The following is a 25,249-nucleotide window of genomic DNA, read 5'->3' as shown; positions in this document are numbered from 1 at the left end:
TACCGTTAGACAGTAATGAATGTCAATACACAATTTAAATGTGTCAAACAAAACTCATGCTGTTAGGGACCACAAACATGTTTGACTGTGTAAAGGTACTTGAAAACTGTTTTGCTTTTCTCTGTTAATTTTGTTCATAAGAAAGAAAGAAAGATGGTTTTCTCTTGCACCCCTGCGTGACTGACAGGAATACAAGATAATGCACAATGAACCTCATTTTTTTCTGCAATAACATGGGCAGAATATTTAAGTCATAGGAATAGTGTTTGCCAAACTAAAAAAAAATGACATTGTTTAGTTTTTACTGGCATTTAACCAGGTGTTACTGTACAGACAGAAAGCATTTTGAAGTGCTCAGATCTGTCCTTGTACAAATAAATGACCTGCAGGATACAGAAGAGTTAATGCTCATTTTTTCCCTCACTGACACCCAGGAATACAGTAATCGGAGACAACTGGGGTACAGAGGGGGTCATCAGCTCCCTCTATTAACCATTGTATCTGTCAGGTCATTCAGGAGTAGAGGAACAGCTCTATCTCTAGTGCATGCCTCTTAAAGGGGCATTAAACACTTTGGTATAATAGAGAGTGTAAAAAGAAAAGATTTGCCATTATTTATTATGCTTTCCTGTCCTGTAGCTTAATTTAGAAAACTGTGGGTTTCCAGCTCTGAGAATTAGAAGAGCACTCTGAAGATTTCACCTAAATGGCCCCTGCAGGGATGTGATAAGATACATTATAATAAGTGAGTTTTACTAACAAAATACCAGTAGCAAGCGAGAGGTGGAGAGTTTGGCTCTTAAAAAACAACTACAGTAAATGAGATATTAATATATTCAGAAACACACGGCCAATATATTAACTTATTGCAAGACTACAGAAAAAATACAGTTACTGAGTATATGATCACTGTAAGTCAGTCACAGTGATTGTAGTCTTAAAGTGGAGCCTAGATACTAACATGAAATGCATGCTGGTATTAGGCTCACTGGGCAATCCCTGGATGTCTCAGGAGTGAGGCAGACTAGTGATGCCCCCAAAAAACTGCCCCTTGGTAATGTGATCATTGTGTCATCCACAAATGATATTCCTTTAATTCTAATTTAAAACCCTTTTTGTGAATATTGTGCTGCGCAATGTGTTGGCGCTTTATACATTAATGATAATAATAACAATAAGAATGATATTTAACCTTTGTTTTGGATGTAATAACTATAACTTAAACACTTTGGGCCAGATTACAAGTGGAGTGCTAAATTATTGCGCTCTCACAAACGGGCAAATATGCCCGTTTGCGGGAGGGCAATAATTAACTAGCCATTAAAAGTAACTGGTTATTACTATCCCAATCTCACGGTAGCAATTAGCGCTCCGAAAATTAACCAGAGATTAGATTAAAAGTGCCCCAAATGCCCTCAAAATGTCTGGGCATTATATAGTTTTTTTTTTATTTAAAAAAAAAATCTGGCATTAAACTTTCTCCCCTGACTCAAAGTGCCCTGCAGTCTGGGAGTCTCTGAATCTGTATCCCCATGTCGGCTACCACTCTCATAGATCCCCAGCATCTACTGACTTTAGGCGCAAACTTAATGGAGAGCTCAAGTTGATCTGCAGTAACCAGAGCCAGCTCGCATCCCATCAACAATGAACTTCCAGACTCATGTGAAAATATCTCCCTTACCTACAGTCCCTTTTCCTAATCAGAATCCCTCCTGCTGAGCCATGCGGAATAGGGTAGGCGAGCTTCAGAATCAGGACTTTGTAACATATGAGCAGTCCTACGGAGCTTGTTAGATAATATAAAGCTATGTACCACCTGATATCCACCATATGTAGAAATAAAAGTCTTGTGAGAGACAGAGCATTAAATCATTGCAGTAGATTTATTCAAATAAACAAACAGGTGAACACCACTCCACACACACCTCACAGCCACATCCGACGCGTTTCCTGCCGCTAAACAGCACTTCGTCAGGGATATTGACAGCTGCTGTGAACCTCCCTTAAAAAGGCTAAACCCTTGCATCCAAATTTAAAGGTACAATACTTCTTCTAAAGCCTTTCAGTTGAAGTGAAGGTATCACTTTTTTTCATATAGCTGCACGTTTTACAAGGTACTCCTCCACACTTGAAACTACCATTACATTTTCCTAACCACATTTTATTTTCAGTTTTAGCTTTATCAGCAAAGTTCCGTTTCAGACTATTCTCTATAGTTTCAGATCTTCTAGAGACACACCTAACACCTTTTTCTATAGTTGCTCTTAATTTAGGATCGTTTTTCAACAATGGAGTAAATCTTTGTACAATTCTACATATATCCTGATACTGTCTACTATACTTTGTTGAAAAAGTCAACCTATCTATGTCTCCATTTGTTTTCCTCGGTTTATCCTTTAACAAAGCCTGTCTATCCATCTCATTAACTGCCTTCATAGTTTTAATTAAATCCTTCTTGTTGTACCCTCTATCACTCAAGCTATCAACTAAATTATTAGCTTGATCCAAGTAGGTCTCCTTATCACTACAGTTACGCCTAAGGCGCATAAATTGCCCCTTAGGAATTCCTTTCTTTACACAGTAGGGGTGACCTGAGTCAGCCCTCAAAATGGTATTACCAGAAGTTTTTTTTCCTAAAAGTCCTAGTATTTATGCAGCCTTTCTTGCTATCTCCTACTAGTGTTAGATCTAGATAATCTACACTTTCATCAGAGTTATAGTGTGTAAATTGTAAATTGTTATTATTATCATTCAGGTATTGTATGAATTGTTCTATGCTGGTTGCATCCTTTTTCCAGACGATCAAAAGATTGTCTATAAATCTGGTATAGAAACAAATCCTAGATAGAAAAGGATTATTACTAGTAAACAATTTATTAAGTTCAAAATAACCCAGATAGAGGTTAGCATACGAGGGGGCGAATTTCGCCCCCATCGCTGTGCCCTGGTTTTGGACATAATAAGTCCCCTCAAATAGAAAGTAATTGTGGCTCAAAAGGAACCTCACAATGTCAACAATATAATCTATAAAACCAGATTCAAAGTTAGTATGAATGTGTAACATTTCCCTGAGGGCCACAAGACCCTCTCTATGAGGTATACAGGAGTATAGAGATACCACATCTACGGTTAAAAAAGTAAGGTTATCTGACCAATCTAAATGTTCCAATTTTCTAAGTAAATGTTTGGTATCTCTCAAATATCCTGGCAAATTTTTAACAACTGGTTGTAAGAAATCGTCAACCCATTTACCTAAATTTTCTCCTATAGTACCTATAGTAGAAATAATAGGCCTTCCAGGCGGATTAAGCCTGGACTTATGGATCTTCGGTAGATGTTTGAAAACTGATATTGTTGGACTTTCATTAATAAAACACTCAGCCTGTGTTTGTGTAAGATAATTCAGGTGGATACCTTCATCTAAGAGCATTCTTAGTTCCCTATTAAACTTCTCAGTGGGGTTAAATGTAAGTTTACGATATGTTTCCCTGTCAGACAGCTGTCTTTCAGCTTCTTGGACATAAGCTACTCTATCCTGCACCACAATAGTGCCCCCTTTGTCAGATTTTGATATCACCACATTTTTATTATCTTTAATTTGTTTAAGTGCTGCTCTTTCACTATTTGACAAGTTATCCCAATTTTTTTTCTTTTTGTTTTCACAATTGACTTTATTATTATAAAGTTGTGTTAATTCCTCTTCTACTACTGTATGGAATACTTCTATAAGGTCCCCTCTCGCATGAATCGGGTAAAAGTGACTAGTGTGGCCTATCTTACATTGTGAGCTAGGTATACTTAAGTTACTCTGATTATATCTTAAACTTTCACTGTCTAGTAATCTCAAGCTATTAGTATCACATAATTCTTCAAATGACAAGGTTTCTAGATTTTTAGTAATAACTTCACTATTGGACATGTCATTAGAACTAGTGTTAGTAGGATTTCCTTCAATAGATTGTGGTTCCTCATTAAAAAAGTGTCTCTTCAGGGTTATCTTCCTTACAAATTTATTAAGATCTATTATAGTGTCAAATAGGTTCATATTTCTATCCGGAGAGAAGCCCATCCCTTTTGAAAGGGCAGTCTCTTGTATTTTAGTTAGAGGATATGATGATAAATTGACAACATTTAATTGCTCTTCTCTTTTGTAGCCCTGGTCAGCCTGCTCGGATACTTTGCCTTTGGCTCCTCCTCTTTTTTCTTCTTTATTCTCTTTGGATCTCCGTCTTTTACCTTATCTTCAGTGCTTGATATATTAGGGGTAATCCCCAGATCGACCAAAGATCTATGGCTTGCATTATCTTTAGATCTTGCTCCCATTTTATCGCTCTCATAGCTGCTGCAAACCGGAGTGGAGGACTTGGGACTATAAGCATAAGTGCTCCCCTCAGCATCCGAGAAAGTCACTTTTCTCTGTTCTTCTTTATTCGATGCTTCCCCTTGTGAATCCATTCTTTTTCCTTTTTGTTTACTGTGATGGTTCTTTTTTTTATTTTTATTTTTATGTTTATTCATGGTATTTCGTTGCAAACCAGTACTCCAACTATACACGACATCCAGGTCGTAATTTTTACAGTCTCTTTGGTATTTTCCTAATTTCTTATTCACTATTTCATTGTCAATCCTTTCTGTAGTATCCTTCAATTGTTTCATATAATCCTCAAATCTTTCATCATCCTTGAGGTCATCAATCTGTATTTGGAGTTCAGAGTTTGTTCCCTTTCTTTTGTTCTCCTCTTTAGCAATTGTTTCATGAGGACCACAGAACAATCTGTTAGATTTTGGTTCCACTCTTTCATGAAATCAGTATCCAATTTTTCCGCTGCTGGATACTTTTTCATTCTGAGTCCCCTTGGTATTTTATTTTCTGTAATATATAATTGTAAAAATTCCATTTCCCACCATGTTTTTAGTTCCTTAATAGTTAACTTTTCTTTTTGTGAAAATAGTGTGCTCAAATCAACAGGTGTGTGTGTAGGAGCGGTGTCCCCTTTAATTAGTGAATCAAGTTTAGCTCGTCTATTCGTGATTTCTTCCTGATCCATGGTTAGGATACACCAATATTCAAGTATCCACACTGAATACTAACACAGTCTTGTGCAAAAAGGAGAATTTTTAAGTGCATAAACATACAAACTCATGCACACTGTGTAGTAAACCACGGACAAATATATTTCAATACCATTAGCTAATTTATGATCTATATTTGAGTATAACACTGTCAATCTCTAACAGTGTAGATATAGCCGGTATATTGTCAGGACTAGAAGCCACTGCACAGGATACTCCAAATTTCAGAGCTTTAACCCTTAAATTAACGGAACCGGAGCCGTTTTTACATTTAACCCCTATACAGTCCCAGAATGAGGCTCTGTCTATAACTAGAAAGGCCCCCATCTGAAAAAGGTGTCCAACACAGTGCCTGCCGTTTTTCTAAACGTTCCCCAAGATTATAATACCAATAATTAGTTAGAATCTGCATAATATGCCTAGTAAAGCAATTGTTTTAGCCCAGAAAAATGTCTACCAGTTTTTAAGCCCTTTTTGAAGCCCTTTATTCTTTTATGTTTAACTAAGAAAATGGCTTACTGGTTCCCATGAGGGGAAATGACAGCCTTCCAGCATTACATGGTCTTGTTAGAAATATGGCTAGTCATACCTTAAGCAGAAAAGACTGCTAACTGTTTCCCCCAACTGAAGTTACTTCATCTCAACAGTCCTGTGTGGAAACAGCAATTGATTTCAGTTACTGTCTGCTAAAATCATCTTCCTCTTACAAACAGAAATCTTCATCCTTTTCTGTTTCAGAGTAAATAGTACATACCAGCACTATTTTAAAATAACAAACACTTGATAGAAGAATAAAACTACATTTAAACACCAAAAAACTCTTAACCATCTCCGTGGAGATGTTGTCTGTGCAACGGCAAAGAGAATGACTGGGGTGGGCGGAGCCTAGGAGGGATCATGTGACCAGCTTTGCTGGGACTCTTTGCCATTTCCTGTTGGGGAAGAGAATATCCCACAAGTAAGGATGACGCCGTGGACCGGACACACCAATGTTGGAGAAATACCAAAGAGACTGTAAAGATTACGACCTGGATGTCGTGTATAGTTGGAGTACTGGTTTGCAACGAAATACCATGAATAAACATAAAAATAAAAATAAAAAAAAGAACCATCACAGTAAACAAAAAGGAAAAAGAATGGATTCACAAGGGGAAGCATCGAATAAAGAAGAACAGAGAAAAGTGACTTTCTCGGATGCTGAGGGGAGCACTTATGCTTATAGTCCCAAGTCCTCCACTCCGGTTTGCAGCAGCTATGAGAGCGATAAAATGGGAGCAAGATCTAAAGATAATGCAAGCCATAGATCTTTGGTCGATCTGGGGATTACCCCTAATATATCAAGCACTGAAGATAAGGTAAAAGACGGAGATCCAAAGAGAATAAAGAAGAAAAAAGAGGAGGAGCCAAAGGCAAAGTATCCGAGCAGGCTGACCAGGGCTACAAAAGAGAAGAGCAATTAAATGTTGTCAATTTATCATCATATCCTCTAACTAAAATACAAGAGACTGCCCTTTCAAAAGGGATGGGCTTCTCTCCGGATAGAAATATGAACCTATTTGAAACTATAATAGATCTTAATAAATTTGTAAGGAAGATAACCCTGAAGAGACACTTTTTTAATGAGGAACCACAATCTATTGAAGGAAATCCTACTAACACTAGTTCTAATGACATGTCCAATAGTGAAGTTATTACTAAAAATCTAGAAACCTTGTCATTTGAAGAATTATGTGATACTAATAGCTTGAGATTACTAGACAGTGAAAGTTTAAGATATAATCAGAGTAACTTAAGTATACCTAGCTCACAATGTAAGATAGGCCACACTAGTCACTTTTAACCGATTCATGCGAGAGGGGAACTTATAGAAGTATTCCATACAGTAGTAGAAGAGGAATTAACACAACTTTATAATACTAAAGTCAATTGTGAAAACAAAAAGAAAAAAAATTGGGATAACTTGTCATATAGTGAAAGAGCAGCACTTAAACAAATTAAAGATAATAAAAATGTGGTGATATCAAAATCTGACAAAGGGGGCACTATTGTGGTGCAGGATAGAGTAGCTTATGTCCAAGAAGCTGAAAGACAGCTGTCTGACAGGGAAACATATCGTAAACTTACATTTAACCCCACTGAGAAGTTTAATAGGGAACTAAGAATGCTCTTAGATGAAGGTATCCACCTGAATTATCTTACACAAACACAGGCTGAGTGTTTTATTAATGAAAGTCCAACAATATCAGTTTTCAAACATCTACCGAAGATCCATAAGTCCAGGCTTAATCCGCCTGGAAGGCCTATTATTTCTACTATAGGTACTATAGGAGAAAATTTAGGTAAATGGGTTGACGATTTCTTACAACCAGTTGTTAAAAATTTGCCAGGATATTTGAGAGATACCAAACATTTACTTAGAAAATTGGAACATCTAGATTGGTCAGATAACCTTACTTTTTTAACCGTAGATGTGGTATCTCTATACTCCTGTATACCTCATAGAGAGGGTCTTGTGGCCCTCAGGGAAATGTTACACATTCATACTAACTTTGAATCTGGTTTTATAGATTATATTGTTGACATTGTGAGGTTCCTTTTGAGCCACAATTACTTTCTATTTGAGGGGACTTATTATGTCCAAAACCAGGGCACAGCGATGGGGGCGAAATTCGCCCCCTCGTATGCTAACCTCTATCTGGGTTATTTTGAACTTAATAAATTGTTTACTAGTAATAATCCTTTTCTATCTAGGATTTGTTTCTATACCAGATTTATAGACGATCTTTTGATCGTCTGGAAAAAGGATGCAACCAGCATAGAACAATTCATACAATACCTGAATGATAATAATAACAATTTACAATTTACACACTATAACTCTGATGAAAGTGTAGATTATCTAGATCTAACACTAGTAGGAGATAGCAAGAAAGGCTGCATAAATACTAGGACTTTTAGGAAAAAAACTTCTGGTAATACCATTTTGAGGGCTGACTCAGGTCACCCCTACTGTGTAAAGAAAGGAATTCCTAAGGGGCAATTTATGCGCCTTAGGCGTAACTGTAGTGATAAGGAGACCTACTTGGATCAAGCTAATAATTTAGTTGATAGCTTGAGTGATAGAGGGTACAACAAGAAGGATTTAATTAAAACTATGAAGGCAGTTAATGAGATGGATAGACAGGCTTTGTTAAAGGATAAACCGAGGAAAACAAATGGAGACATAGATAGGTTGACTTTTTCAACAAAGTATAGTAGACAGTATCAGGATATATGTAGAATTGTACAAAGATTTACTCCATTGTTGAAAAACGATCCTAAATTAAGAGCAACTATAGAAAAAGGTGTTAGGTGTGTCTCTAGAAGATCTGAAACTATAGAGAATAGTCTGAAACGGAACTTTGCTGATAAAGCTAAAACTGAAAATAAAATGTGGTTAGGAAAATGTAATGGTAGTTTCAAGTGTGGAGGAGTACCTTGTAAAACTTGCAGCTATATGAAAAAAAGTGATACCTTCACTTCAACTGTCACTGGTAATACATATAAGGTCAACCATCATATAGATTGTAATTCAAGATTTGTAATATATTTGATCACATGCAAATTGTGTAAAAGTCAATATACAGGAAGAACTACAAGAATGCTCAAGGATAGAGTGAGGGAGCACTTGTTGTCCTTGGAAAATGATATTCCAAAAACACCTGTATCTAAGCACTTTGCATTACACAGAAGAAATGATAATTATAATAAACAAGAATTGGAATATATCAATACACTTTTCTCCTTTCAAGGTATTGATTTAATACCAAAGCAAAATGTTGGGGGTAATAGAGTTCAAGCCCTAAATAGGAGTGAAGTCTATTGGATATATACATTGAAAACCGGAAGTCCTTTGGGTATAAACATGATTTCGGATGTAAAATTATATATAGGTAATTAAGATGAAATTCGAATTAATGTTTAGAATAATTATTATTATTATTTTTTAAGATTGAATAACACTGTTGGTCCTGTTACAATGTATTATTTGGAAATTGGAACAGATCAATTCTCATCTTTTGTATTATACTATTCAAATATTTACTATATTGTCATCACTATGAATTGAGGTAATGTCTTGTATATTAATTGTAATTAATTTTCAAACCAGTAAACTTAATTATAGGCTAGCCATGAGCTGTAAGAATAACAATTGTATTCATGGAGCGTTATATATATTTATATTATATGAGGCTAGGAGTTCCTCTCTATGTGAAATTATGTGTTAACTTTAGTGTGCTCAAGTTGCAACATTGTATTGAATATTTTATATTATTTTACTTTGTAATAATGTGTTTGTATAACCCCCTTGAATGAAAGGCTTTAGAAGAAGTATTGTACCTTTAAATTTGGATGCGAGGGTTTAGCCTTTTTAAGGGAGGTTCACAGCAGCTGTCAATATCCCTGACGAAGTGCCGTTTAGCGGCAGGAAACGCAGGAAACGCGTCAGATGTGGCTGTGAGGTGTGTGTGGAGTGGTGTTCACCTGTTTGTCTATTTGAATAAATCTACTGCAATGATTTAATGCTCTGTCTCTCACAAGACTTTTATTTCTACATATGGTGGATATTGGTAAAGAATTGCAGCATTTGGAGGTTGCTGTGAAGGAAATACAAGTCACAGGCTTTCCACAGGTAACGCTGTCCGGTGAAACGGTTTATAACATTAACTCCGCCATCTTGCATGAGTGAGGCCGGATAACAGTGAGTAACTAAGCTTGTCCATTGTTTATTTTTTGAGAAGGTTGACTTCGAAAATCATCACCACTTCTGTATACTAAGAGTGATACAAGATCTTATACCTGAAATAGGAAGTGTGATTATACACCTATAATGGGAAATGTGACAAACTTTGTCGTTTTTTTACCTGATGCACTTGCATAATACTTGTGAATAACCAAAGTGGAGTATCCTGTGCAGTGGCTTCTAGTCCTGACAATATACCGGCTATATCTACACTGTTAGAGATTGACAGTGTTATACTCAAATATAGATCATAAATTAGCTAATGGTATTGAAATATATTTGTCCGTGGTTTACTACACAGTGTGCATGAGTTTGTATGTTTATGTACCACCTGCTCAGATATATCCTTTCTACTATGTGTAATTCATATATATGAGGACATTTTGTCTGAGACTCAGTTAAGGGCTATCACAGGCTTCTATCTTGTTGCATATTACTGTTTATACACAGAGTTTATATTTCTGTTAGATATTTAATTCATATCTACTGTTGGGTTGTAATTATTATATATTATTTGTTATATAAATTGATATATGCACTATCACAAAACATACTGGTAACTGCTTAATTTAACTCCAAAAACGAATAAGGCTGCAATCTTGCACAGTGCTGTAGTTGTATACAACCAAATCTCCTAGGGCTAGCTTAGAATGCACAAAATACATGAAGATTAATGTACATCTTATCTACAAACACTTAAAGACCTATCATTATATAAAAGACTTTACAATAACTTGTGGCTTGTAATGTTGTATCCATATCCACTACCCTCCGATTTATCTTATTTTACTTATATTTTATATCAAATTCTCTACACAGACAGAGTAATACTGCGGTGAGGTCTGATGTAGTTTAACCACTCCCCTTGAGTATACATACAGTCACGAGAATATTTTATATGGATTGAATCCTCTGCTTACTGCTGAAAGGGTAATAGCATCTCTAATGTAGGTTAGCTGTTTTATTCTATTCTATACTGATGATGGGCTGTCCGCGGCCGGGATAGCACATCTCATTTCCCTATAATGGACTACCATCGTTAACAACAGTAGGCAAGTAATTGTGTTCTAGAATATATTTTGCACTAACAAGTCCTCTACCCTCTAGTCTTAAAAAAATTAAATTTCCAATTCTGGGCTCAGGGGAGATATTTACTTTTGAAGGTCTACACTAGCAGTAACTCACCTTTTAAGACCCGGTTGAATACCCATAACACTTTGGTTGCTTTTTCAGCATTAATGTTTCCCTCAATAAGACACCTGTTAACCTTAGCCACTAGCTTCTATTCTGTACTTTTAAATATGTTTAAAATGTATGGAAGGTTATCAGCCCCTATTTGTGTACCTGATCCTATAATCATCTACACTATCCGTTTCCTAATTACTACTCTGAAACTAACACATATGGTTCCCTCATTAAAATATTATTCACTATGATATTATTTCAAGGTCTAAAAGAGGCCATATATAAATCAAGATTCCTCCAAGTGTAATCCACATAGCAATGGGCCCACAAGTGACCCTCTGAGAAATATGAGGAATTAACAAGAGCGATTCCTGTACTGACATAAATATCCATTATATCGCTTTAAGTTTCGCCTCATAGATACTACTGTCACAATTTCTGTTTCCTAAATTTTTGTTTCTCATATTACCAAGCCCAAAAGTGGCTATAGACCAAGCTAACTCGCCTCCATTAAAAATTCTACAGCGACACATAGGCCCAAGAGTGGCCTATAAATATTCTGGGAGGTTTAAATAATTGAAAAAAAGAGAGGTTTTATTTATAATTGCCTAACTATTACTTGTATGTAGTTAAGAACACGTAATTTCTTTGTTATGAAAATGTACTTATTTTTGTATTGCTTGAGTCATGGCAAATTTCATCTGCTTTGTTATTGTTTCTAAAAAAACCTCAATAAAAAAATATTTAATAAAAAAAAAACTCAGTTATTAAGGGGTTAATGTCACTTTTAATTGAAATGCTTTTGTATATCTGTACTGCACTAGACTGGGGTTTTAAGAGATATTTTATGTTTTTAGTTTGAAACTGTATGAGTAGGAGTTTTAAATCTTTTGTAATATCATGTTCATTAAGCTATAGAGTACAGAAACCTAGCAGAAACCCGTAAGCTTATTCACCTGCTGTATACAGCAGTGATTTCTATGTTATGAAAATGATTTCTGTTATGATTTTTACACATTCTGATTAAGCTTTGAATGTTTCTGTATTACTTTAACAAATTTGTATATTTCTGTGTATCTTTTACAAATTACACTGCACTATGCTTTTGTTTTATGCAAAACAAAAATGACAGTTTCAGAAAAAAGGGAGAAAGTATGATCCTAAGGCATTTTTGTTTTCAGCTGATACCTAGGTATCTCTTGCTCAGTGGCTGATAGGGAAAACTCCAAAAGAAAAAAATGGTTTATTTCACACAGGCATATCCATTTAAACAAACACACTACTGAAATACATTTTAAACTACTTTCTCTTCTTAGAGAAAAATTGTATAATGTAAGTATAATGTCCCTTTAACAAAAATACTTTTTTTTTTTTTAAACAGAACAGAATAACAGTGTGAAGAAAGAGGTATGGTAATATTTATCTCTGCACTGTTTATAATGTCAGCTGTAATCTCAGTTATTAGCTGGCCATTTAGTTTAGTTACATTATGCTAAATACTGTTAAAAAATGTTAGATAAAACAAGTAAACTATACCAGGTGGAAAAAGGCTAATATCCTCATTACATAGATGATTGTTGCAGCACTTAACGCGCAGGTTTTCCATGTCGGAAGTGCACCGTTCCTGTATACTAGTATTGTAGCAGCCACGAAATATGGTACTTTTTCCAGATTCTAGAGTCTCAGTTACAAAGCATTTTTTTCCAGTGCAAATATCCTGCTCACAGTAGTGGTTGAGGCATATACAGTTCCAATAAATGTCATCTGCAGAAAAATACAAGCACGATGAGTAAATATTTAACATTTTTATGTGTTAAAGGCAATATGAAAAATCCTGATATATTTAATGTATCCTCCTCCTCTTTAACCTAAGTTGTGGGTTGTTAGATTACTTTTATATCCTGTCTGGATAATTATGTGCAGGGACAAAGGTGAGAGGTCAGTGTCAATAGTAAATTAAGCTTTTGTACATGTAACATTTCCTCCATAAAACTTTATTTCCTTTTATGCTTCATAGGAAGACTGTTAATGCACACAGGTGTCAGCACATGAGGAAACCACAAATCACAGAACACCTGCGCAGTCACTTGATGTTCTTACCTCATGTATGATTGTAATGTAATGTATACTTGCATATAAAATATTCCAGCTTCCCAAGATTTGTCAGATACTACATTATCGGCTAGATTTGGAGTTTTGTAGGTAACGACCCGAAAAACTAACGCCGGCTTTTTTTTGGCCGCACCATAAAAATAACTCTGGTATTGAGAGTCCACATAAAGGCTGCGTTAGGCTCCAAAAAAGGAGCGTAGAGCATTTTTAACGCAGCTTCAACTCTCAATACCAGAGTTGCTTACGGACGCGGCCAGCCTCAAAAACGTGCTCGTGCACGATTCCCCCATAGGAAACAATGGGGCTGTATGAGCTGAAAAAAAACCTAACACCTGCAAAAAAGCCGCGTTCAGCTCTTAACGCAGCCCCATTGTTTGCTATGGGGAAACACTTCCTACGTCTGCACCTAACACTCTAACATGTACCCTGAGTCTAAACACCCCTAACCTTACACTTATTAACCCCTAATCTGCCGCCCCCGCTATCGCTGACACCTGCATTTTATTTTTAACCCCTAATCTGCCGCTCCGTAAACCGCCGCTACTTACATTATCCCTATGTACCCCTAATCTGCTGCCCCTAACACCGCCGACCCCTATATTATATTTATTAACCCCTAATCTGCCCCCCTCAACGTCGCCTCCACCTGCCTAAACTTATTAACCCCTAATCCGCCTCAATAACCCTATAATAAATAGTATTAACCCCTAATCTGCCCTCCCTAACATCGCCGACACCTAACTTCAATTATTAACCCCTAATCTGCCGACCGGAGCTCACCGCTATTCTAATAAATGGATTAACCCCTAAAGCTAAGTCTAACCCTAACACTAACACCCCCCTAAGTTAAATATAATTTTAATCTAACGAAATTAATTAACTCTTATTAAATGAATTATTCCTATTTAAAGATAAATACTTACCTGTAAAATAAATCCTAATATAGCTACAATATAAATTATAATTATATTATAGCTATTTTAGGATTAATATTTATTTTACAGGTAACTTTGTATTTATTTTAACCAGGTACAATATCTATTAAATAGTTAAGAACTATTTAATAGCTAAAATAGTTAAAATAATTACAAAATTACCTGTAAAATAAATACTAACCTAAGTTACAATTAAACCTAACACTACACTATAAATAAATTAATTAAATAAACTACCTACAATTAACCTAACACTACACTATCAATAAATTAATTAAATACAATTCCTACAAATAAATACAATTAAATAAACTAGCTAAAGTACAAAAAATAAAAAAGAACTAAGTTACAAAAATTAAAAAAATATTTACAAACATAAGAAAAATATTACAACAATTTTAAACTAATTACACCTACTCTAAGCCCCCTAATAAAACAACAAAGCCCCCCAAAATAAAAAATGCCCTACCCTATTCTAAATTACTAAAGTTAAAAGCTCTTTTACCTTACCAGCCCTGAACAGGGCCCTTTGCGGGGCATGCCCCAAGAAGTTAAGCTCTTTTGCCTGTAAAAAAAAACATACAATACCCCCCCCCCAACATTACAACCCACCACCCACATACCCCTAATCTAACCCAAACCCCCCTTAAATAAACCTAACACTAAGCCCCTGAAGATCATCCTACCTTGTCTTCACCTCACCAGGTATCACCGATCCGTCCTGGCTCCAAAATCTTCATCCAACCCAAGCAGGGGTTGGCGATCCATCATCCGGTGGCTGAAGAGGTCCAGAAGAGGCTCCAAAGTCTTCATCCTATCCGGGAAGAAGAGGCGATCCGGACCGGCAACCATCTTGATCCAAGCGGCATCTTCTATCTTCATCCGATGACGACCGGCTCCATCCTGAAGACCTCCACCGCGGACCCATCTTCTTCCGGCGACGTCCAACTGAAGAATGACGGTTCCTTTAAGGGACGTCATCCAAGATGGCGTCCCTCGAATTCCAATTGGCTGATAGGATTCTATCAGCCAATCGGAATTAAGGTAGGAATATTCTGATTGGCTGATGGAATCAGCCAATCAGAATCAAGTTCAATCCGATTGGCTGATCCAATCAGCCAATCAGATTGAGCTTGCATTCTATTGGCTGATCGGAACAGCCAATAGAATGCGAGCTCAATCTGATTCCTTTAAGGGACGTCATCCAAGATGGCGTCCCTCGAATTCCGATTGGCTGATAGGATTGGATCAGCCAATCGGATTGAACTTGATTCTGATTGGCTGATTCCATCAGCCAATCAGAATATTCCTACCTTAATTCCGATTGGCTGATAGAATCCTATCAGCCAATCGGAATTCGAGGGACGCCATCTTGGATGACGTCCCTTAAAGGAACCGTCATTCTTCAGTTGGACGTCGCCGGAAGAAGATGGGTCCGCGGTGGAGGTCTTCAGGATGGAGCCGGTCGTCATCGGATGAAGATAGAAGATGCCGCTTGGATCAAGATGGTTGCCGGTCCGGATCGCCTCTTCTTCCCGGATAGGATGAAGACTTTGGAGCCTCTTCTGGACCTCTTCAGCCACCGGATGATGGATCGCCAACCCCCGCTTGGGTTGGATGAAGATTTTGGAGCCAGGACGGATCGGTGATACCTGGTGAGGTGAAGACAAGGTAGGATGATCTTCAGGGGCTTAGTGTTAGGTTTATTTAAGGGGGGTTTGGGTTAGATTAGGGGTATGTGGGTGGTGGGTTGTAATGTTGGGGGGGTATTGTATGTTTTTTTTTACAGGCAAAAGAGCTGAACTTCTTGGGGCATGCCCCGCAAAGGGCCCTGTTCAGGGCTGGTAAGGTAAAAGAGCTTTTAACTTTAGTAATTTAGAATAGGGTAGGGCATTTTTTATTTTGGGGGGCTTTGTTGTTTTATTAGGGGGCTTAGAGTAGGTGAAGTTAGTTTAAAATTGTTGTAATATTTTTCTTATGTTTGTAAATATTTTTTTATTTTTTGTAACTTAGTTCTTTTTTATTTTTTGTACTTTAGCTAGTTTATTTAATTGTATTTATTTGTAGGAATTGTATTTAATTAATTTATTGATAGTGTAGTGTTAGGTTAATTGTAGGTAATTGTAGGTAGTTTATTTAATTAATTTATTGATAGTGTAGTGTTAGGTTTAATTGTAACTTAGGTTAGTATTTATTTTACAGGTAATTTTGTAATTATTTTAACTATTTTAGCTATTAAATAGTTCTTAACTATTTAATAGCTATTGTACCTGGTTAAAATAAATACAAAGTTACCTGTAAAATAAATATTAATCCTAAAATAGCTATAATATAATTATAATTTATATTGTAGCTATATTAGGATTTATTTTACAGGTAAGTATTTATCTTTAAATAGGAATAATTTATTTAATAAGAGTTAATTAATTTCGTTAGATGTAAATTATATTTAACTTAGGGGGGTGTTAGTGTTAGGGTTAGACTTAGCTTTAGGGGTTAATACATTTATTAGAGTAGCGGTGAGCTCCGGTCGGCAGATTAGGGGTTAATAATTGAAGTTAGGTGTCGGCGATGTTAGGGAGGGCAGATTAGGGGTTAATACTATTTATTATAGGGTTAGTGATGCGGATTAGGGGTTAATAACTTTATTATAGTAGCGCTCAGGTCCGCTCGGCAGATTAGGGGTTAATAAGTGTAGGCAGGTGGAGGCGACGTTGAGGGGGGCAGATTAGGGGTTAATAAATATAATATAGGGGTCGGCGGTGTTTGGGGCAGCAGATTAGGGGTACATAAGGATAACGTAGGTGGCGGCGCTTTGCGGTCGGCAGATTAGGGGTTAATAAGTGTAGGCAGATGGAGGCGACGTTGAGGGGGGCAGATTAGGGGTTAATAAATATAATACAGGGGTCGGCGGTGTTAGGGGGAGCAGATTAGGGGTATATAAGGATAACGTAGGTGGCGGTCGGCAGATTAGGGGTTAAAAAAATGTATTCGAGTGTCGGCGATGTGGGGGGACCTCGGTTTAGGGGTACATAGGTAGTTTATGGGTGTTAGTGTACTTTAGAGTACAGTAGTTAAGGGCTTTAGAAACCGGCGTTAGCCCAGAAAGCTCTTAACTACTGACTTTTTTCCTGCGGCTGGAGTTTTGTCGTTAGATGTCTATCGCTCACTTCAGAAACGACTCTAAATACCGGAGTTAGAAAAATCCCATTGAAAAGATAGGATACGCAATTGACGTAAGGGGATCTGCGGTATGGAAAAGTCGCGGCTGAAAAGTGAGCGTTAGACCCTATTTTGAGTGACTCCAAATACCGGCGGTAGCCTAAAACCAGCGTTAGGAGCCTCTAACGCTGGTTTTCACGGCTAACGCCAAACTCCAAATCTAGGTCTATGTTATTGCATCACTTAAATTACCCTTTAAAAGGGACATGAAACTCAAACATTTTCTTTCATGATTCAGATATAGCATACATTTATAAATAACTTTCCAATGTATTTCTATCAATTTTGCTTCATTCTCATGGTATTCTTTCTTGTAGAAGCAGCAATTCACTACTAGTAGCTAGCTGAACACATTGGTAAGCCAATCACAAGAGGCATTTATGTGAAGCCACCAATCAGCAGATAGCTCTCAGCTTTTCTAACAATGTATGCTTTTCAACAAAGGATATTATTAGAACAAAGCAAACGAGATAAAATAAGTAAAATGGAAAGTTGTTTACAATTCTATGATCTATCTGAATCATGAAAGAAAAATGTTGGGTTTCATGTCTCTTTAAGTTATATTTCACTGGAATGGTATGAAGACAGATTTTCTTTTGCCCTTTAACATTATTCACACACTAGTTATGGATAGGAATGAATTAGTCAATTATGTTTAATTTTTATATAGATTATTTATTTATGTAAACATCCTTTTAAAGTAACATTAAATTTTATATATGTGTGTGTGAATATCTCAGCAACTAATCACTGCATTGCAAAAGATTTGCATACAACAGGAATTCTTGTTTTAAAACATTTAAACCTTTTCTGTATGCTTATCTTATCTCCTTAATATAGCCAGTAAGTGAGAGATATAAATGAACCCCTGAACTGATTACACAATCTATGTGTAGCATATTGCAAGGTAATTTTCTGAATCCTACAGGATGCGTTCTAGCCTCGTGGAGCAGTTAAAAATAAAAATTTCAGTGGTAAATTAGATAAAAGTTGATAAAATAAATAATGGCATTACAATGCAAATTTTTTTATGGAGTTTAATGTCCATTTAATTATCCACTTTTGTTGCTGATGCAGTTTAATATTTGACTAATAGCTACCTGGTATTTCTTGGAAGGCTTTCTGGGGTAGGGAATGAGGAAGACTTCACCTGCGAGCACTGGTCTTATAGCATTTAGTGGGAGGGATCATGAAAGGAATGACAGGGCTATCATTGTGCTGTGGGTGGAATGGAGCATCCCATGTGTGGGTTTGAATAGGTTCAGGTCAACTCATGAGTGGAGCCAGCGCAATCGCTGAGAGTCACTGGGGAAGCAGTCGGAGGACAACACGTGACAATCCCAATAAATGTGAGATGATTGGCAAATTATTACATATTATATTATGTATAGTATTATATTATGTATATTATGTATCTTAGTCATAGTTAATATAAAGCATGATTTTTACACTTACTAATCCCTGGATACTGTACAGGGACATAGGTGAGAGGTCAGTGTTAACAGTACATACTATATACATTATATCTCTTAAGAATGTCCAAAAGCTGCTGGCTCCTAAATTTATGGGTTGGCTCCTAGATTTTGAACACATTTCTCAAGCCCTGTGTAATATGATTATACAACATTTCTTTTAAACATTTCCCAATATACAAAAATGCAACTCAGTGTTTTTAACTTACCATTTGCATAGATGACTACAGCCACAGAAAGGAGCCAAAAATGATTTTGTAACATTTTATTTGTACAAAATATCATGATGCTGTATTTTCTAATAGGGGTATAAATTTTCCTGTAATAAAGAAAAAAAGCAAAATAATGAATTACATTTAATGTCTTGATGATGCCAATGGTCAATTCTATATTTTAACCTATTACCATAATAATTATAACATACAAAATATTCCTATAACTTCTCACTAAGGGCCTGATGATCTAAAGCTGATGGTCTAAGCCAGGTGTCTCATCAGCAATGAGAGCTAGAGCTGTTTATAATGCTATGAAGGGTTCTGTATGTGAAGTTAGGAGAGACAGCTACATTGCAATATCATGCTCAAAAAGGCCCCCAAAGATTTTATGAGATTTCTCTCCGTGTTGGCAAGGTTTTGATCCCTAATTTTGGTCCTTTCCCTAGTCAAAAAGGATGATCTTCCTGGAGTTATTCTGAAATAATCGGTGACTCCAGACTAGTCATCAGAAGTCATCCTGAAGTATGTCCACAGGCCGAAATATTTAAATGAGATGACTCTAGAGTCATTCACTGGTTGTTCATGTATGTGAAATAATCAGTAAGGTAATCTGCTAATCATTTTGAAGTCATCAACCAAAATGTTTTACCATACCTTATGACTTTACAAGCCTGATAATGTCTGATGATGTGCAAATGACTTCTGAAGTAGTTTGATGATCATCAAATGACTCCAGGGTGGTCTCTAAAGTAATCCTGTTTGTCTTGGGTTATTTCTTGAACTGGTCCTTTTGAACATGTGTTGTCTTCATTCTTTTGTGAGAGTCTAGGCCATATAATCTCCTGTTAGCTAATTACTCATATAAGAATGTACTCCCTATGTGCAGATCCCACTGAGAGCCAAGATTTAAACTCCAATTCTAGTCTGCACTATTGTATGCACTTGTGTTCTCCATTGTTCACTACAGGAGCCAAAACAGCATAACTCTTGTTTCTCCCTAGACTTACAGGCACCTCCATTCCTTTCCTTGTTTGCCTCCTGCTTATAAATTACATGCATATTTCAGTTATATAAAACAGTACATATTATGTTATTGCGTGTTGTGAAGACTTGTGACTATACAGTTAGTGATAGTTATGGAATAATATATATTTTTGGCAAAAAAGTGACAATACATTTTCCAAATGTTTTCAAATGTAAGTAACAAGAAAACAGGCTCAGAGTACTATTTCCATAAAATAGTTTTCCTTTCCTTACATGGAAATAAACAGTAGACCATACAAGCAAAGAATAAGCAACATTTAAATATCTTTTCATGAGCCAAAATATGAATCTATTCAGATACTTGATATGCAGGATGTATGTACTGTCATAGGGCTAGACTACAAGTGGCTCGCTATTTAGTGCTCCTGCTCGAGCGTGAACATCGCTAGAAGTAATCTTTTTGCGGGTTTGCACAAATAAAACTTGTACGAGCAAGCGAAATCTGACAAGTGCTAACTCCAGGACCTTGGATATCGCAACCACGCTAACTTTTTCTCATCATAGACTTTAATGGAGAGCACAGAAGAAGAAAAAACATTTATCACTCGCTCACTAATCGGACAGTAATTATTAATATTTCACATTTCAATGTTCTTCACATACAGGGCAATGTTATTTTCATTTTAAATACATATTTCTATTTATATATATATATATATATATACTGTATATGTATATAGGTGTCTGGAGCACTAGATGACAGAATGTGTGCTGCTATCTAGTGCTCTTACAAATGAATAACATGCTTGCAAACTGCTGCCAATTAATGCTCCAGATGTGAACGTTCCTGAGCTTACGACCCTGCTTTTTGACAGACGATACTAAGAGAATGAAGAAAATATTATAATAGAAGCAAATTAAAAAGTTGTTTAAATTTAAATGCTCTATCTGAATCATTAAAGAAAAATTTTGGGTTTCATGTCAATTTTTAATATATGTGTTTTAACAAAATCTAAATTGAAAGTATTATAGATAACGATAATGAATTATGTACCCATCTATTTTTATCATTTACCTTCAAGCACTGAATTTATTACGCTTTTGCTTTGTAAATGGTAAGATTTATATCGCTTTGATCTTTTAAGACAGCAGTCAAATCTCTCCTCTATGCTACTAAAGGATCACTTTAGAGCCCCACCTAGGCTGACCATATTTTCTTGAGACAAAAACGGGACATTGAGATGTAAAAAACGGGACGGGGGTTAATATTCTTTTTTCATAGGAAAAAAAGTATGATTTTAACAAAAGTTAACTTTTATTACATGAATATAAACTATTGAGCCAACATTTATTCTTCTGTTATTGGCCTCACTATCTTCACTATCATAAAGTATTCAAATTTATGAGGGGGCGTGTCCAAGCTAAGATGGTGATCAGTCGCATTTTCAGAAGCTCCTGCTTCAATTATTCTTACTAGCTATTATTCTTTTGCGACTGATCATCAAATACTTCAATTATACTCTCAGGTTTTTTTACTATATATGAAGGACTAATTGGTCTACTTGCTTGTTAACTACATCCCAGATCACACCACGCTGGGTGAGTTGAGGCCTAGTGTAGCACTTACAGAAGAACCTGTCTCCCAATATTAACAGCGGAGGTTTGAGAGTCTCTCCAGGATGGCGACACTAACCCACTCCACATCTATGCTGGCACTCCACACGCTTCTAAAGTCTCAGCTTGAGGCCCTTGAGCGCAAAATGGACAATCAATTTGGGGATCTGAAAGACCTTTGTAGGTCAGTATATAGACCGCCAGACCCGGAGTCAATCATCGTTGGAGGTGGGAGCAGACCGGTTGCCTCATATCATCATAGCCCTGAGCTCTGCAGTGCTGCCGCTTAACGCACAAAGTAAATTTAGCAAGCAGATACAGTGGGAAGTGATCGACACTATGGAGCAGCCTGTACTATACTTACCTGAGGCGGACAACAGCCGTACAGCCACACCGGGTGACCTGACTTGCGCCACAGGACAGCAAACTAAAATGACCAAATCGTCCTCCCTAACGGACCAGCGATGCTCTGATAACACTATACTCTGGTCTCCTCTTCTTTGCCTCTCGCCACCAGCGGGGATCTTGAATGGTCTTCAGCAGCACAGTATGTACTACGATATGGGAAGTAACAAGACAGCTGGTGCTAGGGGTAGACACTGGCAAGGGCTGACGCTCACATTATACAAGCAGTTATCTGGGAGCCCCCACGCTTACAAGCTACAGTTTCCACACTCAATCCGCTCAAGATCTCCTCAAGACAGCCATGCTACCATCAGGGCTGGTGTGGGGTAATCTATCTCTGACTAGAAACATGACTCCTAACTCACACTGATTACTGTTCTATTATGACCACGTGAAGTGCGATGTGAAGCAAGAACAAAGATGATATGTTTTACTTTATTTTATTTCTCTAATGTGGAAGATCTTTGCTTATGATCTAGTACTGATATGATTACTCCATGTGTCCATTTGTGCCGACTATTATGAGAGCAGTGTGTTTAAGTTCACTCCACAACGACAACAGATCACTCTCAAACTAATATTATTGTTGGTTTACATGTGAAATATGTTTTCTGTTTTTTTTTTATTTTCTTTTTGGGTAATTAGCTTTCTTCCATCTAAAACTTTTTGGACGCTAAAGTCTACACCTGTTCATACAATTGCATGTGTTATCTATTTGTTGTCTATGGTTTTGTAATGTTATTGCTGGATAGCGGGCTGGCAGATAAGCTCCTAACAGAGATAGGCATTCATCTATATAAGACCTTTATATGGAGAATATTTTAGCCTAGGTTAGATACAGTACTAGCTGGCTATCTTGCACACACGTTTATAAAGAGAAGCAACCCATAGTTAGCTCAGTTTAATTCCTATGTACTATCTTTACTCTAATGACACTTAATTAGAAATAAACTAGGGAGTTATTTTCAGCTTCCGGCTAATACTTGCCCCTTAAATTTTTTCAAGAGTAAATATGGTTTGGTGTCTCATAGCTCATATTCATAGTTAGAATGTCTTACACATTCAACCTAGGAAAATACATACGCCTGATACAGGCTCCCTTGGTACCTTATTATATCTTATACACCTGAGCCTTTCTAAGTTAAAGTTGGCATTTGATTTGGATTTAGGAGATGTTTGAAAGTCTGATGTGTTACTAATACAGTGGCCTATAATTTTGAAATATGTTATCAGCAATATTACCCCTTACAAGTCGCTACGCCTATGATTCATAATGTGGTCTCTATTCCCCAGAGAATTGTCTGGATACATATGCTTCCTCATAGCCTCCTAACCTTAACGCTTAATTAAGAACTAACATAGTTTAATATATATACCAGTACGCCCTGAATGGGTACCTACTTATCCTGATTTAATTATCGGTAGAAACTTCCAGTAGCCTCTGCTCCTTGCAATCTTACGTACCCCTCCCATCAAAAGATCCCCTCCTTGCAAATTTTTTCATATACCCTTAGACAACTTACACTACCCCACAGTGGGCATTTTATCTAATGGACGTTCCCTAACCTGAACCTAGTAGGACACGCCTCCCCTTCCTTGCCTCCCTCCCCCCTCTTTATTATACGAGCGGCTCTTGCCCGCTGCATCCCCTCCTCCTTTTCTCTATCTTACACCTTGTACGTTGGCTCTGAGTAACCATATTTGATATAATCCTTTAACATGGGTCCAAAAGCGGCCAATACAGTAGCCACGTCTCATTTAAGCCTAAAAAGTAAAATGAGGTTTTGTTCTTGTTTGTCTAATCTCTTGTGGGTTCTAGATCCTGCTGTTCTTTCATACATTCCATATGTGCCAGATATTTAAAATTCGCACAGAGGGTTTATCTGGACACTCAACTCGGCTCTTAGTAATTGACCTGGGTTTCTGGGTTACCTTGTCTCCCCCATCCATGTTATTGTCATGAATAATATAAGTATCTATCTAAGAATGTTAATGGAACCACTTAAAAAATCGATGTATATTTACTTGTTATATTTGTGACAAACATTTTTTCTCTTCTCTGATTGTAATTTTTGAAAAACCTCAATAAAAAATAATTAAAAAAAAAAAAAAAAAGTATTCAAATTTATCATACAATTTTACATTTGCCAAACACAAACATGCTTTAAAAAAGTGAGTTTTCCCCATAACGTCTAAATACCAATCCCCAGTGTTTTCACAATGTCCCCATGATCTAAATCGGGAATGTGTATATTTTTAAATCACATGCCCTTTTGCTAACTCAATGTTTCCAAATTACCCTCTATGTTGTCAAGACAAATTCCCTTAAAATAATAACTGATTTTTGGTAAAGGCAGGGTAAAAGTGTAGCTTCTGAACAGGCGTTTGGAAGATCTGGATTGATTAGTAGAATAGTAGTTGTAGATTTTAGCCGAGTTGCCCAAAAATGGAAGAACTGAGAAAAATGTGGAAATAGTTACTTGATTGATAATGATAACTGTACAACATAATTAGCATGCTGTTGCACAGCAGCAGCATCATTTTCTGTTCAATTGATTGACAGACACACAGGTCAGACTCTTACCGTGCACATCTCTTGCAGAAGTTGATCTATTGAATTATCTCTCTGATGGTCAGAATTGATGATGGCAGAGGCAGATGATCTTTAGATCGATCACAGATCTAGTCCGACTCCTTACTCCTAGACCTTGCTTGGTGGCTAGCTAGTAGTTCTAACTATCTTCCCTCTCGTGACCTCGTCTCAAAGTCTCTCTCCTCAGCTCAGTCTGACAGCTCTCCACTGACCTGTCACTTTCTATCATGCCGTAAATTTTGAGCACGGGCAACATAAACGTGGTGTGGATCATGTGGGCACGGCCACCCAACCCCAACCCTGCAGTGAAAAAACAAACTGCCCTCCCCGCCAGCGGGGACTTTAACATTTTTTAGTAGTAGTGTATGCGGTGTGTGCTAAAAAAACGTAATTTATGCTTACCTGATAAATTTATTTCTCTTGTGATGTATAGAGTCCACGGATTCATCCTTACTTGTGGGATATTCTCCTCCCCTAAAGGAAGTGGCAAAGAGAGCACCCACAGCAGAGCTGTCTATATAGCTCCCCCCTTAGCTCCACCCTCCAGTCATTCAACTGAAGGCTAAGAAGAAAAAGGAGAAACCATAGGGTGCAGTGGAGACTAAAAGATTTAAAATAAAAAAATATATGCCTGTCTTAAAAAACAGGGCGGGCCG

At 36.9% G+C, this 25,249-nt stretch overlaps 1 protein-coding gene across 1 annotated transcript in view; it reads right to left on the bottom strand.

The window, feature by feature from the left end:
- Positions 1–25,249, bottom strand: part of ACVRL1 (activin A receptor like type 1) — a 256,334-nt gene that overhangs the window by 168,272 nt on the left and 62,813 nt on the right. The window contains exons 2-3 of the mRNA XM_053708027.1: positions 18,992–19,101; positions 12,578–12,805 (exon numbers count right to left, since the gene is read on the bottom strand). Of these exons, the coding sequence (XP_053564002.1) occupies positions 12,578–12,805; positions 18,992–19,067 (304 nt within the window). The 5' untranslated portion in view covers positions 19,068–19,101. The remainder of the gene's footprint in view (positions 1–12,577; positions 12,806–18,991; positions 19,102–25,249) is intronic.

The sequence above is a fragment of the Bombina bombina genome, chromosome 3 (assembly GCF_027579735.1).
Source record: "Bombina bombina isolate aBomBom1 chromosome 3, aBomBom1.pri, whole genome shotgun sequence".
Classification (NCBI taxonomy): domain Eukaryota; kingdom Metazoa; phylum Chordata; class Amphibia; order Anura; family Bombinatoridae; genus Bombina; species Bombina bombina.
Note: the sequence above shows the minus strand (reverse complement) of the source record. Positions and strands in the feature narration are given on the sequence as shown.